General features: G+C 46.4%; 2 protein-coding genes across 14 annotated transcripts in view; one reads left to right on the top strand and one right to left on the bottom strand.

The window, feature by feature from the left end:
* Positions 1 to 8,004, top strand: part of SULF2 (sulfatase 2) — a 128,251-nt gene extending 120,247 nt beyond the window's left edge. For 4 of the 9 annotated variants that reach the window (XM_055438624.2, XM_055438610.2, XM_055438617.2 and 1 more), the window contains exons 12-22: positions 1,362 to 1,569; positions 1,668 to 1,764; positions 2,210 to 2,304; positions 3,151 to 3,210; positions 3,645 to 3,814; positions 4,000 to 4,142; positions 5,147 to 5,270; positions 5,911 to 5,944; positions 6,187 to 6,240; positions 6,795 to 6,860; positions 7,175 to 8,004. In XM_055438624.2, coding sequence (XP_055294599.2) covers positions 1,362 to 1,569; positions 1,668 to 1,764; positions 2,210 to 2,304; positions 3,151 to 3,210; positions 3,645 to 3,814; positions 4,000 to 4,142; positions 5,147 to 5,270; positions 5,911 to 5,944; positions 6,187 to 6,240; positions 6,795 to 6,828 — 1,019 coding nt within the window. In that variant the 3' untranslated portion in view covers positions 6,829 to 6,860; positions 7,175 to 8,004. The remainder of the gene's footprint in view (positions 1 to 1,361; positions 1,570 to 1,667; positions 1,765 to 2,209; positions 2,305 to 3,150; positions 3,211 to 3,644; positions 3,815 to 3,999; positions 4,143 to 5,146; positions 5,271 to 5,910; positions 5,945 to 6,186; positions 6,241 to 6,794; positions 6,861 to 7,174) is intronic. The other 5 variants (XM_088843690.1, XM_088843692.1, XM_088843693.1 and 2 more) reach the window with 3 other exon arrangements.
* Positions 8,005 to 8,149: 145 nt separating this feature from the next.
* Positions 8,150 to 24,912, bottom strand: part of NCOA3 (nuclear receptor coactivator 3) — a 134,490-nt gene continuing 117,727 nt past the window's right edge. For 3 of the 5 annotated variants that reach the window (XM_055438572.2, XM_055438593.2, XM_055438563.2), the window contains 7 exons: positions 23,710 to 23,881; positions 17,723 to 18,016; positions 16,352 to 16,456; positions 13,985 to 14,213; positions 12,933 to 13,107; positions 12,322 to 12,463; positions 8,150 to 12,012 (listed from right to left, as the gene is read on the bottom strand). In XM_055438572.2, the coding sequence (XP_055294547.2) occupies positions 12,001 to 12,012; positions 12,322 to 12,463; positions 12,933 to 13,107; positions 13,985 to 14,213; positions 16,352 to 16,456; positions 17,723 to 18,016; positions 23,710 to 23,881 (1,129 nt within the window). In that variant the 3' untranslated portion in view covers positions 8,150 to 12,000. The remainder of the gene's footprint in view (positions 12,013 to 12,321; positions 12,464 to 12,932; positions 13,108 to 13,984; positions 14,214 to 16,351; positions 16,457 to 17,722; positions 18,017 to 23,709; positions 23,882 to 24,912) is intronic. The other 2 variants (XM_055438601.2, XM_055438582.2) reach the window with 1 other exon arrangement.

Below are 24,912 nucleotides of genomic sequence, written 5' to 3' on the forward strand. Positions count from 1 at the left end.
ATACACTGGAGCTTCTGAGCGAAGGGCAGTGTGACTTTGAAAAATTTGCATGAAATGTTAAAAAAGGCTTTGGGATGCTTTCCTTCCAAGTACAGAATTCAAGCTTAGACCAATTAACTTTAGGGAGAAAGGCCTAGCATATCGCTCCTATCACACCTCGACTATCAGTCTCCTAGTCATTTGCAGGAGGCCTGGGGGTACCGTTCTTTTCCCCCACCAGCTGTGTTTCAAAGAATTTGCATTCAAAATAACCAGTGTGCCACTGTGTTGTCTTGGGACGGCCTGCTCTGAGCCCCAGCACCTGCGTGTCCTCAGTTTCCCACAGGTGACTTAGAGCTTAGAAAAAAACACTCCTCAGTCCCACCTCACTGCCTCCCCGAGGAGCGCAGCCAAGACTAGAGACCTCCCCAACGCCTCCCCTTTCAATCTGGGAGAATGTGCTGCTTGGCTCTTTCTTTTGTCCAGTTCAAATGAATGGTTTGGGTTTTGTTTTGGTTTTGTTTTCCGAGGATTTACTGTGGTATAAATTCACATATTAGTTTCAGGTGTACGATGTCACGATTTGATGTCTGTATGATGTCTGTATATACTGTGAAATGATCACCCCAGAAGTCCACTTAACACAGTCAAAAAAAACTTTTTGAATATCTATTCTTCCAGTAAGTTTCAAAGAAGCAGCACAGTATTATTAGCTCTGGTTGCTGCACTGTCCACTTCATCCCCAGGACGGACTTTATTTTATAACTACAAGTTTGTTAATACCCTTCTGACGCTTTCACCCACCCTCCCCTCTGCCCCAGCAACCTCTGATCTGTTTTCAGTCTGTATCTATGAGCTTGGGTGACTTGAGATACCACAGGTAAGTGAGATCATGCACTGTCTTGTCTTTTTCTGACTTATTTCACTTAGCACAGCCCCCTCAGGGTCCACCTCTGTTGTCACAAACAACAAGATTTCCTCCTCTTTTAAAGCTCAGTAATATTCCATTTTGTGTGCATCCATCAGTGGGCACTTAGACTGTTTCTGCCTCTTGGCTCTTGTGAATAATGCTGCAGTGAACATGGGGGTGTAGATATCTTTGAGTCTGGCGTTCAAATCCTCCATTGTGTGGACATCCCAGATGGTTCATCTATGCACAGCTCTTCCTTGAGATTTACCTCAGGCCAGTTCCTCCTCAGATCTAGGACATCAGTTTCCCCAGCTGAATCATCTAGAGGTCCTTTCAAGTTGGATCTAAAGCCAGCTTCCCGAGGGGTAGGTTTCCTGAGCCCCCAGGTTGGGAGTGCAGCTCTGTCTGAATCAAAGGTTCGCTGCCTGGGGAGCCTGGCCCGCCTTCCCAGCCTCCCTTCTGATGCCCACAGAGTACAAGGCCAGCTACGCCCGGAATCGCTCCATCCGCTCGGTGGCCGTCAAGGGGCACCACGTCAGGCCAGACGACACATCCCAGCCCCGCAACCTCACCAAGCGGCACTGGCCAGGAGCCCCTGAGGACCAGGACGGCGGGGACTTCAGTGGTACTGGGGGCCTCCCAGACTACTCGGCCCCTGACCCCATTAAAGTCACACATCGGTGAGAGTCCAGGCAGGGACCAAGGAGGCGGGCTGCGTCCTCGGCAGGGGCATCCACCCCCAACCCGAGGGCCCCGCGTGACCCCGTCTCCCAAACAGGTGCTACATCCTGGAGAATGACACGGTCCAGTGTGACCTGGACCTGTACAAGTCCCTGCAGGCCTGGAAGGACCACAAGCTGCACATTGACCACGAGGTGAGGGGAGTCTGCGCCGGGAGGGTTCTCGCCACCTCGAGCTCAGCAGGGCCACTGCAGAGCAGGAGGCAGGGAGGCCGGGCCCAGGGGACAGAGGCCCTACAGGATCCTCAACAGGGCCTCAGACAGACAGCTCCTGCTGGCGGACGAGAGGCAGGGAAGGACCGTGCAGCCATGACACGCCCCTCTATGATGTCCAAGATGCTTACTCCACATTCAGCCCTTCCTTCCAACAAGCCTGTGGGGAGGCCTTCAAGTCCCCCAAGGGCTCAGCTGGTTCTCAGGCAGGACAAGACAGAATGACCTTTGGTTCCTTCAGCAGGTGGAACCAAGGAGCCACCTCAGAAACCACGGACACAGGCAGCAACTGGGGGTCCTGCCAGGCTGGCCCTTCTTACCCAGCCCCTGAGAGTCTCACGGCCTCCTCTCCTGCTTCCTCTTTCAGATCGAGACCCTGCAGAACAAAATCAAGAACCTAAGGGAAGTCCGAGGTCACCTGAAGAAAAAGCGGCCAGAAGAATGTGACTGTCACAAAATCAGGTGAGAGGCCCCTAGAGCCCCTGCAGGATTCCTCCTAGGAACACAGCATCCTAACTTCTTTCATTATTTTTATAGTCCTTGCTTAAACACAATAGTAACCAGGAATAATGCACATCCTGTCACCACCCAGACGTACAGATTTCATGCCCTGCCCACAGGCAGCCCCTGGCTGTGGAACCAGTTTCCCAGAAGGAAAAGTGCCTCACAGACAGCCCTTCCAGGAGCAGCCCATGTGGCCTGGGACCCACTTTACCAGATCAGGGAATCCCCAGCCCAAGGGTCGAAACTCACGAGCAGCGCTGTCCAACCACACCTTTGTGGTGCTGTACCTGTGCTGTCCAGTTTGGTGGCGGCCAAACTACCACCTGTGATTATAGAGCTCTGAACGGCAGCCACTATAACTGAAAACTGAATTGCTCATTTAATTAAAATTGAAATAGCCCCAGGTGGCTAGTGGCTACTACAGTCCCTGCTGCCTTTCCAGAAAGGGCTTACACACTGTGGGTTTCCCCAGGGCTGGCCCTGATCAAGCATAAGCTGGGTGGGCAGGGGAGCTGGAGGCAACCCACCTGGAGCCAGGCCCAGCCTCTAAGCTTGGTTAACTTACACCTACCCTGACCTTCTGTGTCTGGCCGAGGCCTTCAGCCAGGGTCTCCCAGCTCACGAATGGAAGAAGGAGCCAGGCAGGCAGGGGGCTGCCACCCTGGGAATAGTGTCTCCCCAGCATGGCCCAGGAGGAGAAACAGGGGTCCCAGAGAAGCACAGTTTGCAGCCACCCATTAGGGTGGCCCTGGGCACAGTGTCTGAAACCTGGGCTGGGATTGGGGGGGGGGTGGTCTGTTGCAGTTACCATGCCCAGCACAAAGGCCGCCTCAAGCACAAAGGCTCCAGTCTGCATCCTTTCAGGTAAGGGCAGCTGCAGGTCCTCCTGAGGAGAGGGCCCTCCCCAAAGCTGAAACAAACAAGAACAAGCAAGTCCTGGCCTTTCCCTGGGAGGCACAGCAGGCCCTGCAGAGCCCTGACTCCCAGATCAACCCTAAACCTGGCTCCAGGTACTGCCTGTGTGCAGAGCGGGTTAGGGCAGGACAGGGCAGGACACAGGCCCCAGAAAGGAGGTGTGAGTAGGAGGCCCAGCAATCTCCTAGTACCATCCACCCCTGTGCTGCTTTGGGAGCTAATGCAGGATGACATCTGGCCCCAGCCTTGCCCCACAAGCAGCAGTAGGATTTGGAAGGTCCTTTGGGAAGTCTCCAGGGCCATGCCCACAGCTCCCGGGACAGGAAAAGGCTCCCACGTGGGGCCAGGGGAGGTGTGAGGGGTGTGGCCCTGTGTGCCCCTAGGAAGGGTCTGCAGGAAAAGGACAAGGTGTGGCTGCTACGGGAGCAGAAGCGCAAGAAGAAACTTCGCAAGCTGCTCAAGCGCCTGCAGAACAATGACACGTGCAGCATGCCTGGCCTCACGTGCTTCACCCACGACAACCAGCACTGGCAGACGGCACCCCTCTGGACGCGTGAGCCAGCCGGGCCTGGGGCGGGGGGCTCCTCCAGGGGATCCCAGCATCCCCCAAGCTTGTGAGTGCTTCCTGCCAGACCCTGCGGGTCTTTCAGGAACAGGTCCCCCAGTGACCTCAGGCAGGACAGGAAGGGGCTGGCGGCTGGGCTTCCTCGGCTCAGGGCTTGCGCTCTTCCCCGGCAGTGGGGCCTTTCTGCGCCTGCACCAGCGCCAACAACAACACGTACTGGTGCATGAGGACCATCAACGAAACCCACAATTTCCTCTTCTGTGAATTCGCAACCGGCTTCCTGGAGTACTTCGATCTCAACACAGACCCCTACCAGGTACAGGCAACACAGGCTGGAGGAAGGGGGCCGAGGGCACTACAGGCCCTGCCAGGCAGGCGGCCCGCAGAAATGACCCACAGGTTTCCCAAGTCCCATGGAGTCCCTAAGACAGAAGTGAGGAGAAGCCACCGGCAAGGCAGGGGCTCAGTGTGCCACCCACCCTGCCTGCCTGCCTCCTCCCAAATCCACCATCTACTGATTGATCACCCATAGCCTCTCCATTCCAACTTACCCACCTGGGACCGTTGCAGCAGGCTTTGTGGGATCTTAGGGAACGCCTAGAACCTGGAGCTTCAGGGGTTCTTAGGGTCAGGCCAAATCCTGTAGACCACAGGCCTAACTAACGATCAGGCAGCCCTTACTCTGCACTTCCATGTATTAACCCATCTGAACACGCACGGGACTGAAGAACAGAACTCACCAGCCACAGAGCCTGGTGAGCAGAACTTGCCTGTCCCTTATAAAACATGGTCATGACCCAGCTTCAGCATTAAAGCTTCTCAGTAGCATGGCCTTGGCACTGTCCAGTCTTCTCTGACAGCAGTTTTTTCTACACCCTTTTGTAAATGCCAGCAACTCAACTGTCTTGTTTTGCTATTAATTACCATATAGGCCACCGGACATCCCCGTATTTTACAAAAGGGGTTGACTGAGCTGGTAGGTTAGTGGGTCACAGCAGCACCTGGACCAGGACGCTCACCCAGACCTTTGCCACATAGCTGCCTTCCCGTCAGGAGGCCCTGAGAGGCTGGGAGGGCTTCTCTCCAGGCCTGGCACATTTGCTGACCGGCGGTCCCAGGAGGTCAATGTGAACTACATGGTGGTGGTTGAGATTTCATGCACACGGGGCTAGAGGCAACTGTTCCAAACCCCAGCTCTTGTGGGGGTGGATGTCACCACCCCTTAGCAACCACATACTCCCCCACCTGCCCAAATCAGGCCCCCTGGCTGGTAGAAGAGGGTGCAGACCATAGGTGATAACCTACCTTGTTTCCAACCAGCTGATGAATGCAGTGAGCACCCTGGACAGGGACGTCCTCAATCAGCTACACGTGCAGCTCATGGAGCTGAGGAGCTGCAAGGGCTACAAGCAGTGTAACCCCCGGACCCGGAACATGGACCTGGGTGAGCAGGTGCCCCAGGGTGGAAAGGTGACCACAGGAGGGGACTGAGGAGGGCCATCTGAAGAGTGAACTCAGAATCACCAGGAGTTGGTGAATTCGCTAACATCCACCAGCCATGTGCTACTTTTATGGTGAATGTCATCACTTGGATTTATCACCCTGTGCCCGCCACAGTGCTGAGTGTTTTCCAGGCATTACCCAACAGGCGTTCTGACAACCCTCTGAGGTGAACCTGCATGTCCTCGTTTACTGATGAGTAATGGGACTGGGTCCGGAGCCCACACACTTGGTCACACTGCCACATCCTCTAGGAAATTTGCCAAGAGCCCACAGTTGGGACCTCCCCACTGTCTGTCCTCGGTGGCACAGGTGTTCATGCCCACCCACCCACGGGTCCCCCACCAGGAATGACCAGGGTTAGTGCTGAATGTGTGACAGGAGCCTGAAGTGATACAGAGGCACCCAGAGCATGCGCCAGTGACAGTGCCTTAGGGCCTGCTGGGAGTGCAGGCCCCTCTGGCTGGGGGCCACGACAACACCATGGGCTCGTGACCTGAAAGTGTTTTATAAAGTCGGTCCTTGCTGGTGCCATTTTTGCCCTAAAGTTATGTTTCCATGTTGTATGTTTCTCTCTCCTCTAGGATTGAAAGATGGAGGAAGCTATGAGCAATACAGGTATCGCTTTTGCTTTTAAAGCCTGAGAACTGCCCTGTACGGTGGCCCGTCCTGCAGTCTAACCTCAGAGGTTGCGTGCGTGAGGTCGGGGTGCTGCCCTCTCTCTGATCTGCCAGGGCCTGGCTCACCCACCAGCCACAGCTGTCACCTAAAAGGCCCTCTTCGTGTAGGTCTCTGGGGGTCACTTTTTCTTTCCTGGTGATGGTTAATACTCTTTCTCCTTTTGACACTTGAAAACTTAGGCAGTTTCAGCGTCGAAAGTGGCCAGAAATGAAGAGACCTTCTTCCAAATCACTGTGAGTTGAGGAGCCAGTTTACCGCTAGAGCGCGGGCTGGCCCGGCTCGCTCTGCCGAGGCTGCTCCCCGTGCATGCCCCCTCTCATTCCCCTCGTCTGTTCCCGTGAGGCGGGAAGCAGTCGTGTCAGTCTTTCCAGTAAAATAACCTCCCTGGATACACCGCATGTACTAGATCAATACTTGTTCTCCACATCATCATCTCTGCTTTGGAAGCGCAAGGCCTCCCTGAGAGGCTCAGAAGCATGTCAGTCGGCTGAGTACCAGGCATCTTAAAGGCTGTGGCTGCTGAGCTGCTCCCTGGTCCATAGTGTCAGCAGCAAGGTGATCTCATTAAATGGTTTCCAGAACACCCATGCTACGTGCTCACCCACGCTAGGGTCAGCAGTGGCTGTGAGGGGCCAGGGGGCTGTGGCAACCTGGAGAGGTCACTCTGCTTTAGAGAGAACAGAACGGGACGCAATTTGAATCCTCTGATTGAGAAAATGCAGAAATGCAGGTATATATGACAATTTGTTAATGGTGGCAACTAATCTGATGTGACATTACCTTGCAGGCCAATCACCCCCATGGTGAGCTACCATTTGTAACCTCCAGCCTCATTTTCTATCATTATATGCATGTAAGTCTGTGTGGCTTTAACAGGAAGATAATAATGGGCCAATTAAGCATTTCTTTGGTGCAACGAGAATCAAAAGTACTTCTCACATTCCTTAGCCACCATCCTGTCCAGATCCTTAAATGACATCTTTGCCAGTCACTATGTGTGAGCCAACAACTGACAATCTAGACAATGAGATAATAGCAAGCCCTGTCTGAGGGATCTGGAATTAATTTCTTCTCAGCAGCCACATCCTTGAAGCAAAGCTGACTCAGCTGTAGGGCCGATTAAGAAATCCTTAGGCAGCATGATACACTGTCTGCTTTGTTCTACAGGGGACAGCTGTGGGAAGGCTGGGAAGGTTAAGAAGTGCGAGCTGGACCTCCAAAACCAGAGGCATCACCTGTACAGTGAAAAACCCTGAATGATTTCCAGCAGACCTGTGCTGTTAGCCAGGAGGCCGAGACACACGGAACCCGCCTTCAGTCAATGCGGCAGATTCTGGACGAGAACCAACGGGAGCAGCGAAACTTCCGGAAGTCCATGCTTGTCCCTGCTTTTGCTTTGGATTATACCTCACCAGCTGCACAAGATGCATTTTCATATCAAGAAGTCACCACTAACCCTCTCTGAGGGGCTCACAAGGGAAGAAGAACAGAGAGATTTTCTTGGAAATTTCCCCCAAGGGTGAAAGTCACTGGAATTTTTTTAAACCACAGGGAAAGAACCACCCTGTTTTAAATCCTCTTATTCTTTTGGTTTGTCACAAAGAAGGAGCAGGACAGAGGGAGGAAATGGTGCACCAAGTTTGACAACGAGTCAGTGGCACAAAAGACATGAATTTCTCTCTCGCCCTTAACCCTGGCTGCCTCTGAAGACAGTGACTTCAATGTATATATGTGACTATTTACATGTAACCAGCTCGGAAACGTCTAGGGGAATCTAATAAGAAAACCCAATTTTCAAGAGTGGTGGTGTTAATAAATGGTGTGGCCCGTGTAAAAGAAAACCCCGTGCCGTTGTGGACATTCCTCTTCCTGACCAGATGCCATTTTTCCCAGGATTCCTTTGTTATCTGCCCCAGAACTGATGTTTTTTAAAGTCCTGCAAAGACAGGAAGTCTATGTATGTCCCAAGTTTTAACAAAATTGTATTTGTAAAGGAATTTTGTAGTCTACGTATTGTCATACAATGTTGAAAACCCCAGCCAATGACCAGCATTTGGTATGAGGTAACCTTTGACATTTTTCTAAAAGGCCATTTCTTGGGAGTTTTTTTTTGGTGTGTTTGGTTTTTGGTTTTTTTTTAAGATACTACCAGTCAACACCTTTTTGGAAGGAAGACACCTTGGGTTTAGATGGGTTTTTTAAAAGGGCTATATGTGGTTATAAACTGACTAGAATTTATCATACTTTGGGAACCTTATCTCATATCACACCAGCTTTAGGATCACACTTTGTAAAAATAATGACCAACTGCAAAGCAACTCACCTTAGCCAGCCCTTCTTCGTGTACCAGGCAGTCCAACCAGTAAAAGCAGCTGTGGGAACGCTAGACTGGGAGGAGGAGGGAGAGGAACTTCACCTGGCTCCGCACATTTCTCCCTAACACGTGACCCCTAAGCACTTACCTTGTATAAGAGAGCCATGCTTTTCAAGATCTCTTTTAACCTCACAGAAACCTTTATCCATTATCTGAAACACAATTTCTTATATTTTACCCTGAATTAGACTGGGATTTAAAAGAAAAAAAAGCGGCACACTCTTGGCCTTCAATTTTAAATAGAAACCTTTATTTACAACGATGTCCAAAATGATCAAAGGAGTCATAGCTTACCACTCAACTGTCTCATAAGTTAGCCCATGTGGTTTGAATTCTCTGCAGTGTAAAGCATGATTTTGATTTTTTTACAAACATTTAATGTAAACTTGTTTTAAAGTGAATTCATTCTCAATACTCTAAGTCAATTCCTGAGAATTTAGATCTTGCTCTCAGAATGACATTTCCATCTTCTTCAAAAGAGAGAGAGAAAGAAAACACCCTGCTCATGATTATACAGTATGCCTTGGAGCTGAACAGCAGCTCCTGCTCTTCTGCAGAAGGGGACAGTTCATCTGTCCGAGCAGTTTTACTACTATGAATTTCCCACTTGCAAACAAATGCATGGCTTCTGCAAATAAAAAGGGAACTAACTGGACAGGCATATGGGTAACTGGCAACCCATTCTATTTACTTTTCAGCTGCATCAGTCTATGGATCACGGAACTTACAGGACAGCAAGCCAACTATGTTCTGTAGTACCCACCCCTATACACCCCAGTTCACCTCAGACATTAAATACTGATTAAGCATCCTGCTGATTGATATTTACACCTTTCCATCAAGATGCATGATTTAGAAAAGTGGCATCATAATATGAACATTAACAATGGATTTCTATTTGTTTTTTAAAAGGAAGAAATGTTATCTCCTTTATATCATTTTGATCTTTATAAAATATATGTATTTATATTTATATATCTTTGGATTCAGCAAAAAAGTAGGTACTGGAAATATCTCACATTCTAAAAGCAGATGAAAACGTTACTTATACTGTTCACCCAACAGATACTAAGGTTTAAAAAGTGGTGGGAAGTGGGGCAGAGGAGAGGTAGGCAGCAGAAGTACAAAGAATTACCCATAAAAAATAAAAGGGGAATTAAGGTAAAAACAACAATTATCTCAAAGACTGCCATCTATTAAAAGAAAGTCAAAATCTTAAATTTGCACCAATAAAATGAACAAGTAGAAAATATAAAAACTTATAATAAACTTCACTTTTCTTCCATATAAAAAGGGGATGTTGCCTTCCACTTAGCCTGGAGTCAGAATGGACAGAGAAAAAGAATCCCAAAACTGAGTTTTTAATTAAAAGTCAAGAAAGGTAAGAGCACCATTCTATTTCTCCCCACATACATGCAACCTGAAGAAAGGTTCAGATGCACCTGATGCAATTGTATCTAAAAGGAGACTCACACTCAGCTCTGCCTCTATCTCCAGACTGGAGGATGCATTATCTGCCAAGTGCAGGACCCTGGGATGAAGCTAATGGATTTGTGGTCTTAGATTTATTTTTAACCAGGTGGGGGGAGTGCGAAAGTCAAATCCACTCTAGTGGTGTTTCTGGAAGTACAGGTTTCACTGAGTCACACACAAGTCAAAGAAATCAAATGATCTTACCTTCAGAGACACCTAGAAAGACTGGCTAAACGGGTGAAAAATAATTTAACTGGCTCTCAGTTATTGCTAAGAAATGACACCAAGGCTAACAGACATTTGAAATTCATAGATAGTCTAAAAACCCCATTTCATTCAAGTGCTTGGACCTGATAAAGCAAGCCAGGTAAAGGGAATGAAACTTGACTTTCTTCCCTATTCCCAACTGACAAGCGGAGGCAGCAGAAAGGGGTAGCGGAGGAGGGAGGGGGTGCAAAGGCGCCCAGTCAGACCCTGGCTCTGAATCACACGGGAATGGCTGCTCTGCAGACTGCACTCCAGGAAATAACCGTGATGCTACTTCCTCCGCTTCTCGGGACATCACAGGAGGAGGAAGACAAGGCAAGGCAACTGAGCAGATACCAGAAACCACACATCAAGGGCTCTACGCCTGAGACCTCAACATGAGAGTCAAGTCCCAGCAACCCAAACCTTAGAGCACCCCTAAGATGGACGAGAAGACAACATGTTCAATTTAAAAGAAAACACCATGACCATTATGGACTGCCTAAAAACCCAACATTCTTCTTCGGAATCAAACTGCTTGATCTTTTAAAATTCTTGATTTTTCTCTTAAGTTTATTTCCCCTTATCTGTTCTCTCCCCCCAGATTAACCAAGTGCTTAGTTCTGGTAGAGAAGCTGTTTTTAAAAAATGTAAATGCCTACATTTAAATCATCACTTTGCAAAGCATTTACATTAAGAGACTGAACAGGAGCGAGGCATCTGAGGCTAAGAGGCAAGGAAAACCTGTTGGCCATGGCCCCTCCCCCAGGCCACAAAATGCAGGGCGCGACTTCTGTTGGTAACCTCACCACACTGAACTTACTGAAACTGACAATGTTAAATATTTAGGTTCACAAACTCTGTAAAAATGAGTTGTTGTGGCCTACAAAAAAAAGGTATATACATATGTTACATCATACAATAATCTTAAAGGTCATATTTACAAAAAAAAATCTATTCACAGAAACACTGCGAAATTCTGATTCAGAATGCAGTACCTGGCCTTGGGGTTTCTGCAGTTTATTTTCAAAAAGCATTATTGCTCTACCATATAGGCAAAGGGTGAAACCAGTACTTTTCACAACATCAACAAAAATCGTAGTTCTTGTCCAACAGGTAAGTTTAGACAACAACTAGGAATGTGGTTCACCATTCCTCAAGACCGAGAGAATATTGCATGTATCCATTACTTTTTAAATAAAGTGCACTCGGCTGCACGTCAGCAGGTGAAAAACTGCCACTGCTGCAATTAAATACTGTCATCTGTTTTCCCTTCTGCAAAGCCATCTGACACCAAGGACAATTCCTGGAGGTAAAGTATTACAGGGCGTTAGGGGCAGATAAACATCCTATTTAGGAAAAAGCCTAAGACAACCAAGAGGAGGGTGGGAGCTATCCTTAAAGGAGAACCTGGAAATGCCACCTTCACAAGACAGCCTGCGACAAATACCCTCAAATGTGGACCACACTCTTCACCCAGTACTGCAACTATCAAGAAACCAGATGTTCTCATCTCTTGATTTCTCCAGTGTTCTCTGGCCTCACCTCCATTTTTTTCCAAAGACTCTGGACAGCCAAGCAGAAAAAAAGTGACACAGGACAGTCTGCGATCAGTAACACTCCGTACCTCCAGAATCATATCCCCAAAAGGCAGAACGCTAAAAATATTTGTTTTAAACACCATGATACATAGGAGGAGGGAAAGAAAACAGGTAGATACCACACTTTAGCTTAAACTTCAGTCCTGCTCAAATGACATCACTTGAAATACCGTTGATGGAGATTGGAGCTGGTCCTTTCTTCAAAGCTGCATGCCTAGAACAATGATTCACTACTCCTGGTAATCCCAGCGCAGTGTCATTTGTACAGTGATTTCCTTGGAGGTCATGGTGTAGACATGTCAGCAATATTTCTGTTGGCAACCAGAAGAAACATGAGTAAAACACATGCTTTGTCCAACAGAAAAGAATCCCTATGTCTCCACGATGGCTTGCCACATGGCTCTGGCTGACTGATTCAGTCCTTAGATACCAGATTTCTAAAAGTATCAAATGGCCCAATGCCTTCAAACCAAAAGTTTTTTCAAGGTTTATATATTTTAAGTTAAACATCCAAGTTAAAAATCTACCTAGGACCTTTATAGTTGAGGCTTTGGTTCTCTCCAGAGAACAGGAAAAAAAAATGTTGAGAAAGGGAAGAAACAGAACCCTGTACCCTGTACCTGATCAGGACCCATAGGCATGCCAGCCATGGGCATGGAGTTCATGTTCATCTGTCCCATGGGACCACTGCTGCCGTTCATGTGCACCATATTGTACGCTGCAGGATTCCCCTGGGGGGCAAACTGCTGCTGGGGAAAGGTGCTGTAAAGAAAAGTGGGAAGTTACCTCCTGGGTCATTTTCAAAACACAGGACAGGCACACAGAGACCACCACAGTTCTGTCAGTGCTGCCACACTGAAGCAGAGGACGCGAGCAGGAAAACTTGGACAGCCTGTCTTCTCTCACAGCTGTCTAGGCCCTCACCCTTGTGGACGTGCACACAGTAGGAAGGTGGCTCACAACGGACGAGCCAAATAACACTCTCTAGTGAATCAGCCCAGGCCTTTGGATCTCCCCATCCGAACAGGCTTGGCTGCAAAACAGAGACTAATTCCCTGAACTTCCAGCACATTCTAGTGGCTGACTTTCAAAGTCCCTGTTCCAGGAATTTCCCAGCAGTCCAGTGGTTAAATTCTGCACTTTCACTGCACTTCCTGGGTTTGATCCCTGATCAGAGAACTGAAGTCCTGCAAGCCTGGTGACACGGCCAAAACAAGGCCCTGCTCTTCACCTGTTCCTGGCCAGGGTTCCTGACGGCCAGCCCTTCATTTCCGAGGACTGATACATGGGTGCGGTCTGAGGATGCTGCATCATGGGATTCTGGGAGGGACCCATTCTTGATGACATCATCGCATTGGGAGGACTAGGCACTCGACCAAAGGCTGGATCTGGTTGTTGTCCCATCCCTTTAAAAAGAAAGAAGAAAAAGAAATTACAATGCTCAAACACTATCTCCCTAGAATATCAGATTTCTATAGAAACTTGAGGTTCCTTTTTATTTTTTTAAGTGGGAGAATGTGGTTAAGTATAAGGTATAAAGATGCTGCCTGTCAGTAATTCTTGCTTCTCCCCAAGGTAACCAGAGAGACAGGCTTCCCACAGACACCCCCCATCTGGATTCACCGAAGGGCAGCCACCCCAGTGAGTTTTCTGATACAAGGACACCAGGTCACAGATGTCCACCCTGAATCCCCAAAGGGCAGCCACCCCAATGAGCTTTCCGACACTAGTACACCAGGTCACGGCCATCCGGGCACCAGGTCATGGCCTCTGCCCTCCAGGCCTCTTTAGAGCACAGGGCTGTTGTCCCTGACTGAGGGATGCACCCTCAAATGTCAGCTCCCCAAGAGACTCCTCAAGCCCTACTCCTTCACATTTCTGGAACCTCACAGAGGCATGACTGTAATTAACATGCCCAAACCACCAAGGAAAGGAACTCAGAAAGCCTACACAGTGCCTTCCTCTCACTGTTCAGCAATGGCAGAGTTCTACTACACTGGGACATACTGGGGGGGATGTCCTGGCAAGGCTTTCTTCCAAATTAAGATGTGAGGAACTGAAAAACAAGACCAAGGGGGAGAAACCTCAACTACTGAGCGATCATCTACCTCAACGACAATCACCTGTGCAGAGTAGACAGTTCTGCTATTTTTAGTTAATCTGTTTCTCTTATGAAATAATAGGAGAGTGAACAGAATTTGTTTTTAACATACAACACATCTAGTAAACATTACGTCCTCAGGAATGTTACTCAGGGGTAGACATGCTCACTGTCAAGTGTACCGTAATTTGGTGGATATGTAAACTGCTGGGGTGGAGCTTGTGGCATGGCAGGCCCGGCCAGGACCCCATCCATGCTGGGGGACGCAGTCACATTCGGGGGTGGACTGAAGGCCTGGGTCTGCTGCTGCTGCTGCTGTTGCATCATCATCGCCACCCTCTGCTGCCGGAAATGATGACTCAGCAGCTCTCTGCTGCGCTGGGCGACCATCTGGGCATTAAGGAAACCCTGCTAACACCAGAGAAAAGAACACAATTACACATGGATAGCAAAAGTCAGCCAGTTTCACGTGTATGGTGCACCCATGACACATTAGGTATCAAAGAAAAAAACACCCAATGCTTTTCTTTATCATCAGAAAAAAGGAAATGCCCAATTCTCATTATGGTAACAGCTTTCTGACTCGGCATGGGGGTGGGTGTTGGGGGAGCAGAACAGGGACCTTGGTATTACTGGGGGGTAGGGGACAAAAGCAGCTTCCCAGGTGGCTCAGTGTTAAAGAATCCACCTGCCAACCAGGAGAAGCAGGTTCAATCCCTGGGTGGGGAAGATTCCTTGGAGAAGGAAATGGCAACCCACTCCAGAATTTTTGCCTGAGAAATCCCATGGACAGAGCAGCTTGTCAGGCTACAGTCCATGGGGTTGCAAAAGAGTCAGACACAACTTAGTAACTAAACAATAACAACAGGGGATGAAAGCAGACAAGTCGTCAGGCTGCAACATAATTAGAAAACAGTCCTCAAGGTGAGAGAATATTTAGGAGCAGAATTTGAGGACAAACTTCTCAAAAACTGTGAAATAAAACAAAGGGGCAGGAATGAGATTCTGTTTGGGGGGATAAACAAAAGAGAAGCCAAAAATAAAGCAGAGGAGTGCAGTTATACGCAAAGAAGCAGGAATCCACTCCTGAAGGCCTTGGAGTCTCTCTAAACCTCTGACAGGGGAGGGCAAGGAGGTGATGTCATCAAAGCACTGAACAAGGAAGCTGATCTGCCAGTTAGGACAGACCATCTCCAAAAAGCAAACCTTAATGGAAAACAGTGGAAACAGTATCAGACTTTATTTTTTGGAGCTCCAAAATCACTGCGGATGCTGATTGCAGCCATGAAATTAAAAGACGCTTACTCCTTGGAAGGAAAGTTATGACCAACCTAGACAGCATATTATAAAGCAGAGACATTACTTTGCCAACAAAGGTCCATCTAGTCAAGGCTATGGTTTTTCCCGTGGTCATGTATGGATGTGAGAGTTGGACTGTGAAGAAAGCTGATCACCGAAGAATTGATGCTTTTGAGCTGTGGTGCTGGAGAGGATTCTTGAGAGTCCCTTGGACTGCAAGGAGATCCAACCAGTCCATTCTAAAGGAGATCAGTCCTGGGTGTTCATTGGAAGGACTGATGCTAAAGCTGAAGCTCCAATACTTTGGCCACCTCATAGGAAGAGTTGACTCACTGGAAAAGACTCTGATGCTGGGAGGGATTGGGGGCGGGAGGAGAAGGGGACGACAGAGAATGAGATGGCTGGATGGCATCACCGACTCGATGGACATGAGTTTGAGTGAACTCCAGGAGTTGGTGATGGACAGGGAGTCCTGGAGTGCTGAGATTCACGGGGTCGCAGAGAGTCGGACACAACTGAACAACTGAACTGAACTGAATCACCTTTTTAGAAATGATCCTAGCTCAGCTGATACAGGATGTCTGATTATCAAGAAAATATACAGGTACTGGTACTTCCAAGCACCCCTCAGAGAGTGAACACCAGGCATTTCACAGCTGTTTACCGTATTTCACACCACGGTAAGGGACTTTCAGTTAGCCGTTTGCCTCGTGCACACTATGGAAATGCCTGAGTACAGTGTCCAGCTCGGGCTGGAGGCAGGGACCATTAAGAACAGCCCTCCCACCATGGGAAAGCAGTCATCTCAAAGACTGTCACTGAGAGCGGGATTATGAATTTTTCTTTTTTCCTGCTGCTTTAGACTTCTTATATCAAACTCTACCCAGTGAGAAGGTAGTTTCACAATCCAGGAACCGAGAAAAGTTTACAGATTTATTATTTTCAATCCCTAGAAAGTGGTAGCAGTTTCACAACATAGCATGTGATCACAAAGGGAATTAACTTTAAAAACACCAATCAGTGGTTTTGTTTTTTTTTAAAAAGAACTTCTTCCTCTGATTCTTCCTAGTAACCAATAGGAAAAGATGAAGGGAAGAAGGAAAGTGTGACAGGACCCTGGGATGGTTTCTTACACAAGGAATTTGAGATTGTGTACTCTCTTTGTTTAATAAATATTTCCTGAGAGTCAAGCAGGGGCCAAGCCCTGTGCAGACCATTCAAGCCCTGAACACGAAGAGACGCATCCTCACCTGGGAGTTGACCTGCGGCTGCATCATGGGCCTCATCACTGCCGCCCCGCCAGCAGTAGGGTTTTCCATTTTCATTTCAAGTGCCTGACGGCTCTGATTCAAAAACTGGGAGAGACAGGGTGGTTAGGATGCAAGTGGAACTCATTAATGAGGCCAAAACAACCATCTACACCCTCGGCACCACCCAGAAAGATCGTGACAACACCTCTAAACCCATTAAACTGGCTAAGTTATGGCTAAGCTGAACCAGTACACTCTCACATTTCAAAAAGGTTGGTGCTGAAAAGCCCCTGGCCAGCACAGGAGGCTTTCATGTTCGGCATCAGGAGGAAAGGTGAAAGTGCAATTCTATACCTTAAAGAGTATCTTCAACAGGAACCCAAAGGATTTATAAAGTCAATTTTCTCTGGCATAATTTAGGCCACTGGAGAAACAGCTTTAATTTGATAAAAGTGACAATGGAGAAAACTACTTCTGTTACCTCTTCCTAGGTAATTTTTATTGGAAAGAAACTTAAAGAAGTAAAGGGATACCATGAATGCATTAACACAGCTCTCCTGAGTAGCTACACTGACTGTAGGGAGCACCAGTGCAAGAGTCCTCAGCTCGCTGGATTCTCAGTTCACTCATCTGCTTATGTGTTTCAGTTTCCCCACATATAAGAACTCTGCACACTCAAGATACAAAAAAATATAAACAATTAAATCCCTTAAACTTTGCTATGAACTAAGGAACAACAGGAAAAGATACTAAGAGAGCTCAAGTTTTATAACACATCTAGAAAGCAGAGATTCCTTAAAGATAGTGCTCAAATCAATAGGGTTTCACAGTGTAGTGCAAGTCGCTCAGTCATGTCCAACTCTTTGCGACTCCATGGACTATCCACAGTCATGGAATTCTCCACGCCACAATACTGGAGTGGATAGCTTTTCCCTTCTCCAGGGGATCTTCCCAACCCAGGAATCAAACCAGGTCTCCCAGACTGCAGGCAGATTTTTTACCAACTGAGCTCAGAGAAGCCAATAAGATTTCAATACCTGTCTATTAATAGCAAGGGCATTTTAATAATAAAAACTGTCTATCTCTAAGGCGATGAAGCCATCAAGAAACACTATTCACCCCCAAGAGCAATCCTGACATTTTTTATTTTTCAACCTGTACAGCAGAATATTCTTACAGAAAGGTATCCAAGTCTAGTACCACCACTCCCTAGCAAGGAACTGTCCATACAAATACAATGTTCACAGAAATGAAAACAAAAGGAACTTCTTTAGTTGAGGAAGGACAGAGAGCCAGTGGCAGGAGCTGGAAGAACACAGTCCGAAACGGAAGAGGAAGCAGGCAAAGGGAAATGGGCGAGCGACTGGTTACCTGCTGGCCCTGCAGCCTCTGCTGAAGCTGCATTCTAAGTTGCTTGGGAGTGTTTGTTCGGGGTCTCAGGATGTTGGCCCGAGGGTGCATTCCTTGGAGAGGAAAATTGCCTTGCTGGTTCATCTGACTCATCATCGAGTTAAAAGGTGGTGATTGTCCCTGAAGATTAAAGCTTCCTTGCATCGGAGGCCCCTGCGCCGGGTACGCCTGCCCATATAATGCTGCCTTCTGCTCCAACATTACTGCTGCTTCTTGGCCTTGGAAAGCGTCCTGTTTGGGCTCCAACGCTTGCCCCTAAACATCAAACACATAAATGAACGGCGAAGTACACATGGGGAAGCAACACAAACCAAACCCACTAAAAGAGGTGAAAAATGAAGTCAATGTATGTGATGACAGGTGCTGCAGGATTTCAACACCAAAATCAAGCTTACTGTCTGAAGCTTCACGAGAGCAGAGACCATGCCATCATTTAATGGCTGGGTCCTAGTGCCCATGGAGCACGGGGTCTCACAGAGAGATGTGCGAATATTTTCTGAGCCAAATATCAACAAAGTACTGAGGACCTGCAGAAACACTGTTTCTTCCAAACAAGATTTCTGTACCAACAATGAATTCTCATGTACTCTGCCTAAGAATGTTTTTGAAGGTGGTAAGAGGTAAATGTAGCAGAGACAGGCAAATCAACAACAGCTCCTGTCCCCCAAAGTGTAGTCACCACACGAACAAAACCTAAAGGTGGTCAGTCGTCCACCACTATTTGAACCTGAGAAGAAAGAAACCTATTAATTCAACAAGTATTTATTGAGTGGTATGTGCCAGGAATCAATTCTCTGCATGCTAACCACACATACAAAGTAACATCCAGCAGAAAAACTAAGCACTCTGAAGGAGGGGACAGCCTGCAGTGTTAAGAAAAGAAAAGCCACGCAGGTGCTGCGTTGGCCTTTATCTTCTTGTCCTCAAGCACGGAGTGCCACATGTGCAGTCAACACCCTCACCCAGTCTCGCCCAAAAGCACACCTCACCCCTCGCGACTGTGACACCATTCTCAACGTTCTGCCCCATCTCGGGCCTTTCCCTGGAGGACTGTTGAGAGTTCACCTGCCCCAGGCCCTCTTCTTTTCTCTCACTATCTTTCCCACTGCCATATTCTATCCCACTGGGGACAACTGTCAAGTGTCTGTCTCCAGCTCCAGGGCCTTGGACTCTAACTGTGCTCATGCAGAAGCCCATTCAGCATCATGACCCAGATGTCCTAGGCGTTTCAAACTTAACAGGTAGAGGACAGAAGGTGTGATTATCAACAGTTCTTTCGACAGAAAACAAAAAAAGCCCAACTCTCCTTCAGTCTTCACTACTCACCACAACACTGGCAACGTCACGTACCCGGAACTAAATGCCAGCACCTCGATTTCTCAGTCTCCTTCCCAAGTGTGCAAGTGCACACGTGTGCACACGTCTGCACACAGAGCCCAAGTCCTGTCAGCTTTTCCTCGGTGACATATCGGATAGGCTTCTCTTCCTATCAGTCCACTGCCATGACCCTTCCCAAGACTCTACTCTGTGCCTCTTCTAGACAGCAAGCTAACATTTCTGTTTACAAAGTAAATCATACTATTAATTTAATAAAACACACCTGTATTTCTCTTGCTAACCCTGCTAAAATGACAGCAGACAAGTTAAAAGGTAGCATTTATTAAAAAAAAAAAGAGAGAGAGAGAGAATATTGAAGGTAACCAGATAAAAAAAATTGAATAGGCATCTGGTAGACAGAAAGGAGAAACTGAGAACCATTCACCTGCAGAGAAAAGCCCCCTGAGGCCTGAGTCAACGTCTCCCGTGGAGCTAGGGTAGCACTCCACTATGGACGGCAGAAGGCCAAGGAGTATGCCCAGACAAGGGGCTGATTAGTAGGAGTCTGAGCACAGAGCAGGGGGGCCCCCCAGCGCCAAACGGCTGTATCTTCCACCTACTTCACCAAGGCCTTGGTTCAGGGACACCAAGCCCATAAGAGGGCAGAAGCAGGGCAGGGACTGAAAACAGGGAATCTCAGATCCTTAGAATTTCTAGTAAAACTTTATATTTCAGAACTTTATATCTTAAGCACTACTGGATCATCAACTTACCTTCACCTCCCAGCTCCCAAAATGCTAGGAAAGAAAGAGTATTCTCTAGAAAATCTATATAAAATTCTCTGTGGGGGATGGAGGCAATGACAACTCAACATGCTGCAATTTCGGGGGATCTGAAATAAAGGCCAGTCTCCCCACTCCCAGTTAGTCACTTTCAGTGAAGACAACTGATCCTGCATTCTTAAATATAGAAAGATAATCAAGGATCACCAGATACTTGATGATGAAAGCTTCCAATATCAAAATGACTCAAACAGAAAGTAAAAGTACAGAGATTAAAAAAAAAATAAAAAGCCACCAGAGAACCCATGTTAACACCCAACATGTCAACAGACATCCCAGAAAGATCAGGAAAAAAAGATTAAAATTACTGAAAAAGTATTTTTAAATGTCCTAAACCAAAGGGAATATCTGCTTGTCTCTTAGTAATACACAGCAGAATGAATGAAACAAGATCCATATCAAGACAAAGAATCATGGAATTTCAGAGGGAAAAGGTTCCTAAATAATTCCAAAGAGAAAAAATGGGTAGCACACAGAAGTAGAGGAATGAGACTGGAATAAGACTCAAGGACAACACTGGATGCCAGAAACTACGGAACTATTTTTTCATAAGAGGAAATTATTTTCAACTTAGAATTTTTGACATAGTTACACTGAGGGTAGACTATATGTCCCCATGTGTATGCAGTGGGTACAGGCATGGGGGTGCTTACTGAACGAACAGGATATAAACACAGATAAAATTCAAAAAAAGAAAACTTAAGCTCTAAAAAAAAAGACTAAAAATTGTTCATTAGTACCGAGTGTATTTTATAGCAAAACCTGGCCTGAACCTGTATGAAGCAATACATAATCTCTATAATATCCCACTTAGTGTGATTACATATGTTGCTGTAGAATTATTAGCTCGTTTGATCACAGGCTACTGCCCCAAAATTATAGTACTGCTCAAAATTTATAGAGTATTTTGTAATATATAGTGTACCAATGCACCATTCTAACCTTCTAAAATCCCCAAATTCCTCAATTTCAAAGCATATCCGAAACCCAGGTTCAGATAAGGGACTATAAATGTGTAGTCAACTTTCAAACCCAGGAATCAATAGTCAGAATGAAGCTGGTAAAGGAAACAGCTGCACAAGCATGCTCATGCTGTTTAGAAATGCTATCAAAGCAAAGAGGTGAGTTTCACTATCTTCCAGTGGGGAAAAGGACTGTGGTTCTTCCATAAGCATATTTTTCTATCATTTTATTTTTAATTTAAAAACATATTACTTTGCTAAAAAATAAAAATTACAACAAAAAAAGGAAGACCAGATTCAGCAGAGTAAGGACTCTGCTGACAATCCTTCCATGGCTTCCTAAAACACAGAGAAAGTACCTCCCCCAGCTCACACCACTCCCTCTTTGCTCTCACCAACCTCAGCCACTTCCTAGAAGCCTCAAGCTCTTTCCTAGCTAAGCACCTTTGAGTTAGCTGTTCCTCTTCTAGACTATCCTTCCCCTAAGCTGTTTGCCTAGTTGGCTCTTTCTCATCCTTCAGGTATCAACTTACATGTCATCTCTCCAGAAAAACCTTTCTTATTCAAATCAGTCCCCATTAATCTCTATCTCATCAACCTGGATTTGAAAACAGAAACATTTTTAAACTAAAGAATGAACTATAAACAAGCTCCCGCTAAAAGAAACTTGGCAAACTATTTACAGTACATTGGACAAGTTAACCGTCATCCTGTAAACATGCTTTGTAGAGAAATTTTAGCATCCCTCCCCGCCCTAAGAAAAGGTTCCTTAAATACAACGGTCTCATAGCATCACATGCCTTTCCTCGTAACTGCTCCTTCATCATGTCTACTTCTATCAGTGTGGTTCCACGCCTGAGCTCTGGGAGCAGGAAATTAAGTTGTTCACTATTGCTCCTCAGTCTCCAAGAAAAGACCAAATGGCATACAGAAGACAAGTATTTGTTAAACAAAGGAAAATGAAAGTGAAAGTTGCTCAGCCACGTCCGACTCTCTGCAACCTTTGGACTATATAGGAATTCTCAAGGCCATGGAATTCTCAAGGCCAGAATACTGGAGTGGGTAGCTGTTCCCTTCTCCAGGGGATCTTCCCAACCGAGGGATCAAACCCAGGTCTCCTGCATTGCAGGCGGATTCTTCACCAGCTGAGCCACCTGGGAATCAACAAGCAAATCAATAGGTAAACAAAAAGCACCATTTGAGATCAACAAAATAAAAACCCATCGGAACTATTAAACACATCTCCATCGCCAAAGAATACAAAATATGTTCAATCTTGCTAAACAGGTAAGTATGATTTAAAACAAGAATCTGTGTTGGCCACTAGACTGGCAAGGACTGGTAAGAACAGTCATGTTCAGTACTTGTCCAGTCACTTGCTCACTCACACCGCGGGTTCCCTCCTCTTCGGGGGCCGGGCCAGCAGTGCTGGTGAGGGTGACAGACTGTAGTCATCACACCCTGCTGTAGAAAAGCAGCTGTGCAATCATTCAGGAAAACCACCTGAGAGCATGTAGATAAACCTCTGAAGTAAGCACTCTAATCCAATCGCCCTTTCTCTTGGATCGTGGCTAAGAAAACAGCCTCCATGAACAAGATGTAAGTAATTCACAGACTCATCACAATGCTAAGGAACAATTAAATTTTCATCAGTAGATAACTGTTTAAATAGTGTTTAATGAAATGGATACTTTTGACCATTAAAGATGTATATATTAAACAAAAACGATGACTGATGACGACTTTCTTAAGGTAAAGCAGACTACCAAAGTATATTCAGTCTACTGTTTTTTATATATACACTCAAAAGTTACTTACGATTCTCTGTGCCAAGATTATGGAGGATGTTCAACTTTTAAAAACATATGGACTTTTGTGATTGTCAGATTTTTATATAAGCACCATTAACTATTTTATCATGAGGACAAAGAAAGCTATTTTCAGCTTCAGTAAAATCCTAGTGGCAGGCATAGTTTCTTGGTATGTGACCCTCACGTCCTCCACCAGCCAGTAAGACACCGCTCCGCTCCTCCCCAGCAGGGTCACAGCTGGCTGGTATCCCCAAGAGGACATCATCACTGCTCTGTGTTTCTCACCCACCCTTTAAAAAGTTCTGTAGAGTGTTGCCACATTAGACTATACATGTTTTTATACATATCTTTTCCCCAACAAAGCCTGAGAACCAAGGATCATTCTTCGCTTATCACTTGAACACACAGACTGAAACAGTGCCCCCAAGCACGCATCCTATACGTGAAAAGATCCACTATAAAATTTATGTTTAAAAAAATATTCATAAATGGCATATTTTCATACAGCTGAACAGATAACTGCAAATAGGAGATGGTGGGTGGTGTTGAGATGGTCACAGATTTACCACTGTAAACAGGTTTTGTTTACCACAAAAAAAAGTCTGCCTCCTCAGAGTATACACTTGTCTGCCAGGTAGTAAAGAGAAGTTAATTATGAAAATAAGGATTCAACTATCATAAGCAAAAAGCAGCATTTTAAAAACCATATAGTGGTTTTAACTGGGTGATTTCTGTGGTTGCCTAACATGTGACATCTTTATAAAACAGCGGACTGCTGGATGTTGTATCACAATTAAAAAGCATTTTCTAAAGTTAACGCTCATATCCATGAACACAGTGCTTTATCATAAGGAAAAGGAAAGATTAGGTGCTGTCATACATGGCATGGCTTCTCTCTCTCACACACACACACACTCCCCTACTTCCATGGTACACAACTTCAGGAACGCCCAGAGCTCTGTCGTACGTACACACACACACACACTCACTTCTACTTCCATGATACTGCTACCTACCTGATTTACAAGTTCAGGAATGCCCAGAGCTCTGTCAATCTCTTCCAGGCCTGTGGCATCTGTGTTGCTCAAGAGTGTATGCAACTGGTCCAACAATGCTCTTTCATCACTCTGGCCTTCTAAGTTAGAAGGTGGCCCAAGGAGATCATCCAGGGAATTCCTAAGAATTGGCCTAAAAAGAGATATATGTTATCAACTTCAGTGGTGCTTTTCCTCTTTGGAAAAAAAGCAAAGTAACCCCACACAATATTTTTAACATGCAATAACTCAAATGATACAAGTATTAATTATAAACTAACAGAACAGCACTTCATGGGAAATAGATGGAAAAACAGTAGAAACAGTGTCAGATTTTATTTTTTTGGGCTCCAAAATCACTGCAGATGCTGACTGCAGCCAGGAAATTAAAAGACGCTTACTCCTTGGAAGGAAAGTTATGACCAACCTTGATAGTAATATTAAAAAGCAGAGACATTACTTTGCCAACAAAGGTCCATCTAGTCAAGGCTATGGTTTTTCCCGTGGTCATGTATGGATGTGAGAAGAAAGCTGATCGCCGAAGAATTGATGCTTTTGAACTGTGGTGCTGGAGAAGACTCTTGAGAGTCCCTTGGACTGCAAGGAGATCCAACCAGTCCATTCTAAAGGAGATCAATCCTGGGTATTCATTGGAAGGACTGATGCTAAAGCTGAAACTGCAATACTTTGGCCCCCTCATGCGACGAGTTGACTCACTGGAAAAGATTCTGATGCTGGCAAAGGTTGGGGGCGGGAGGAGAAGGGGACGGCAGAGAATGAGATGGCTGGATGGCATCACCGACTCTGTGGTCATGAGTCTGAGTGAACTCCGGGAGTTGGTGATGGACAGGGAGGCCTGGCGTGCTGTGATTCATGGGGTCGCAGAGAGTCGGACATGACTGAGCGACTGAACTGAACTGAACAGAACAGAACAGCAGAGTAGAACCAGTGGCATCAATTTAAATTCAAGACCCACCATTCTAAACCTCATCAGGTCATCTTTAACTACCACATCTAGCTTACAACTTCCAACCCCACCACCAAAACGTAACTGCTAGATCTCTTGGTATTTAGAGGACAGCAGAGATTTGGCAGGGGCAGGGAGAAGGATGGGAAGAATGAAGAGGGCAGTGCTTTCAAGACCCTACTAGAACAGAAGTGACAGTTAGGATACTTGCAGGTTGG

The sequence above is a fragment of the Moschus berezovskii genome, chromosome 15, assembly GCF_049115385.1.
Source record: "Moschus berezovskii isolate FMDL1 chromosome 15, NW_MosBer_1.0, whole genome shotgun sequence".
NCBI classification, from domain to species: Eukaryota; Metazoa; Chordata; class Mammalia; order Artiodactyla; family Moschidae; genus Moschus; species Moschus berezovskii.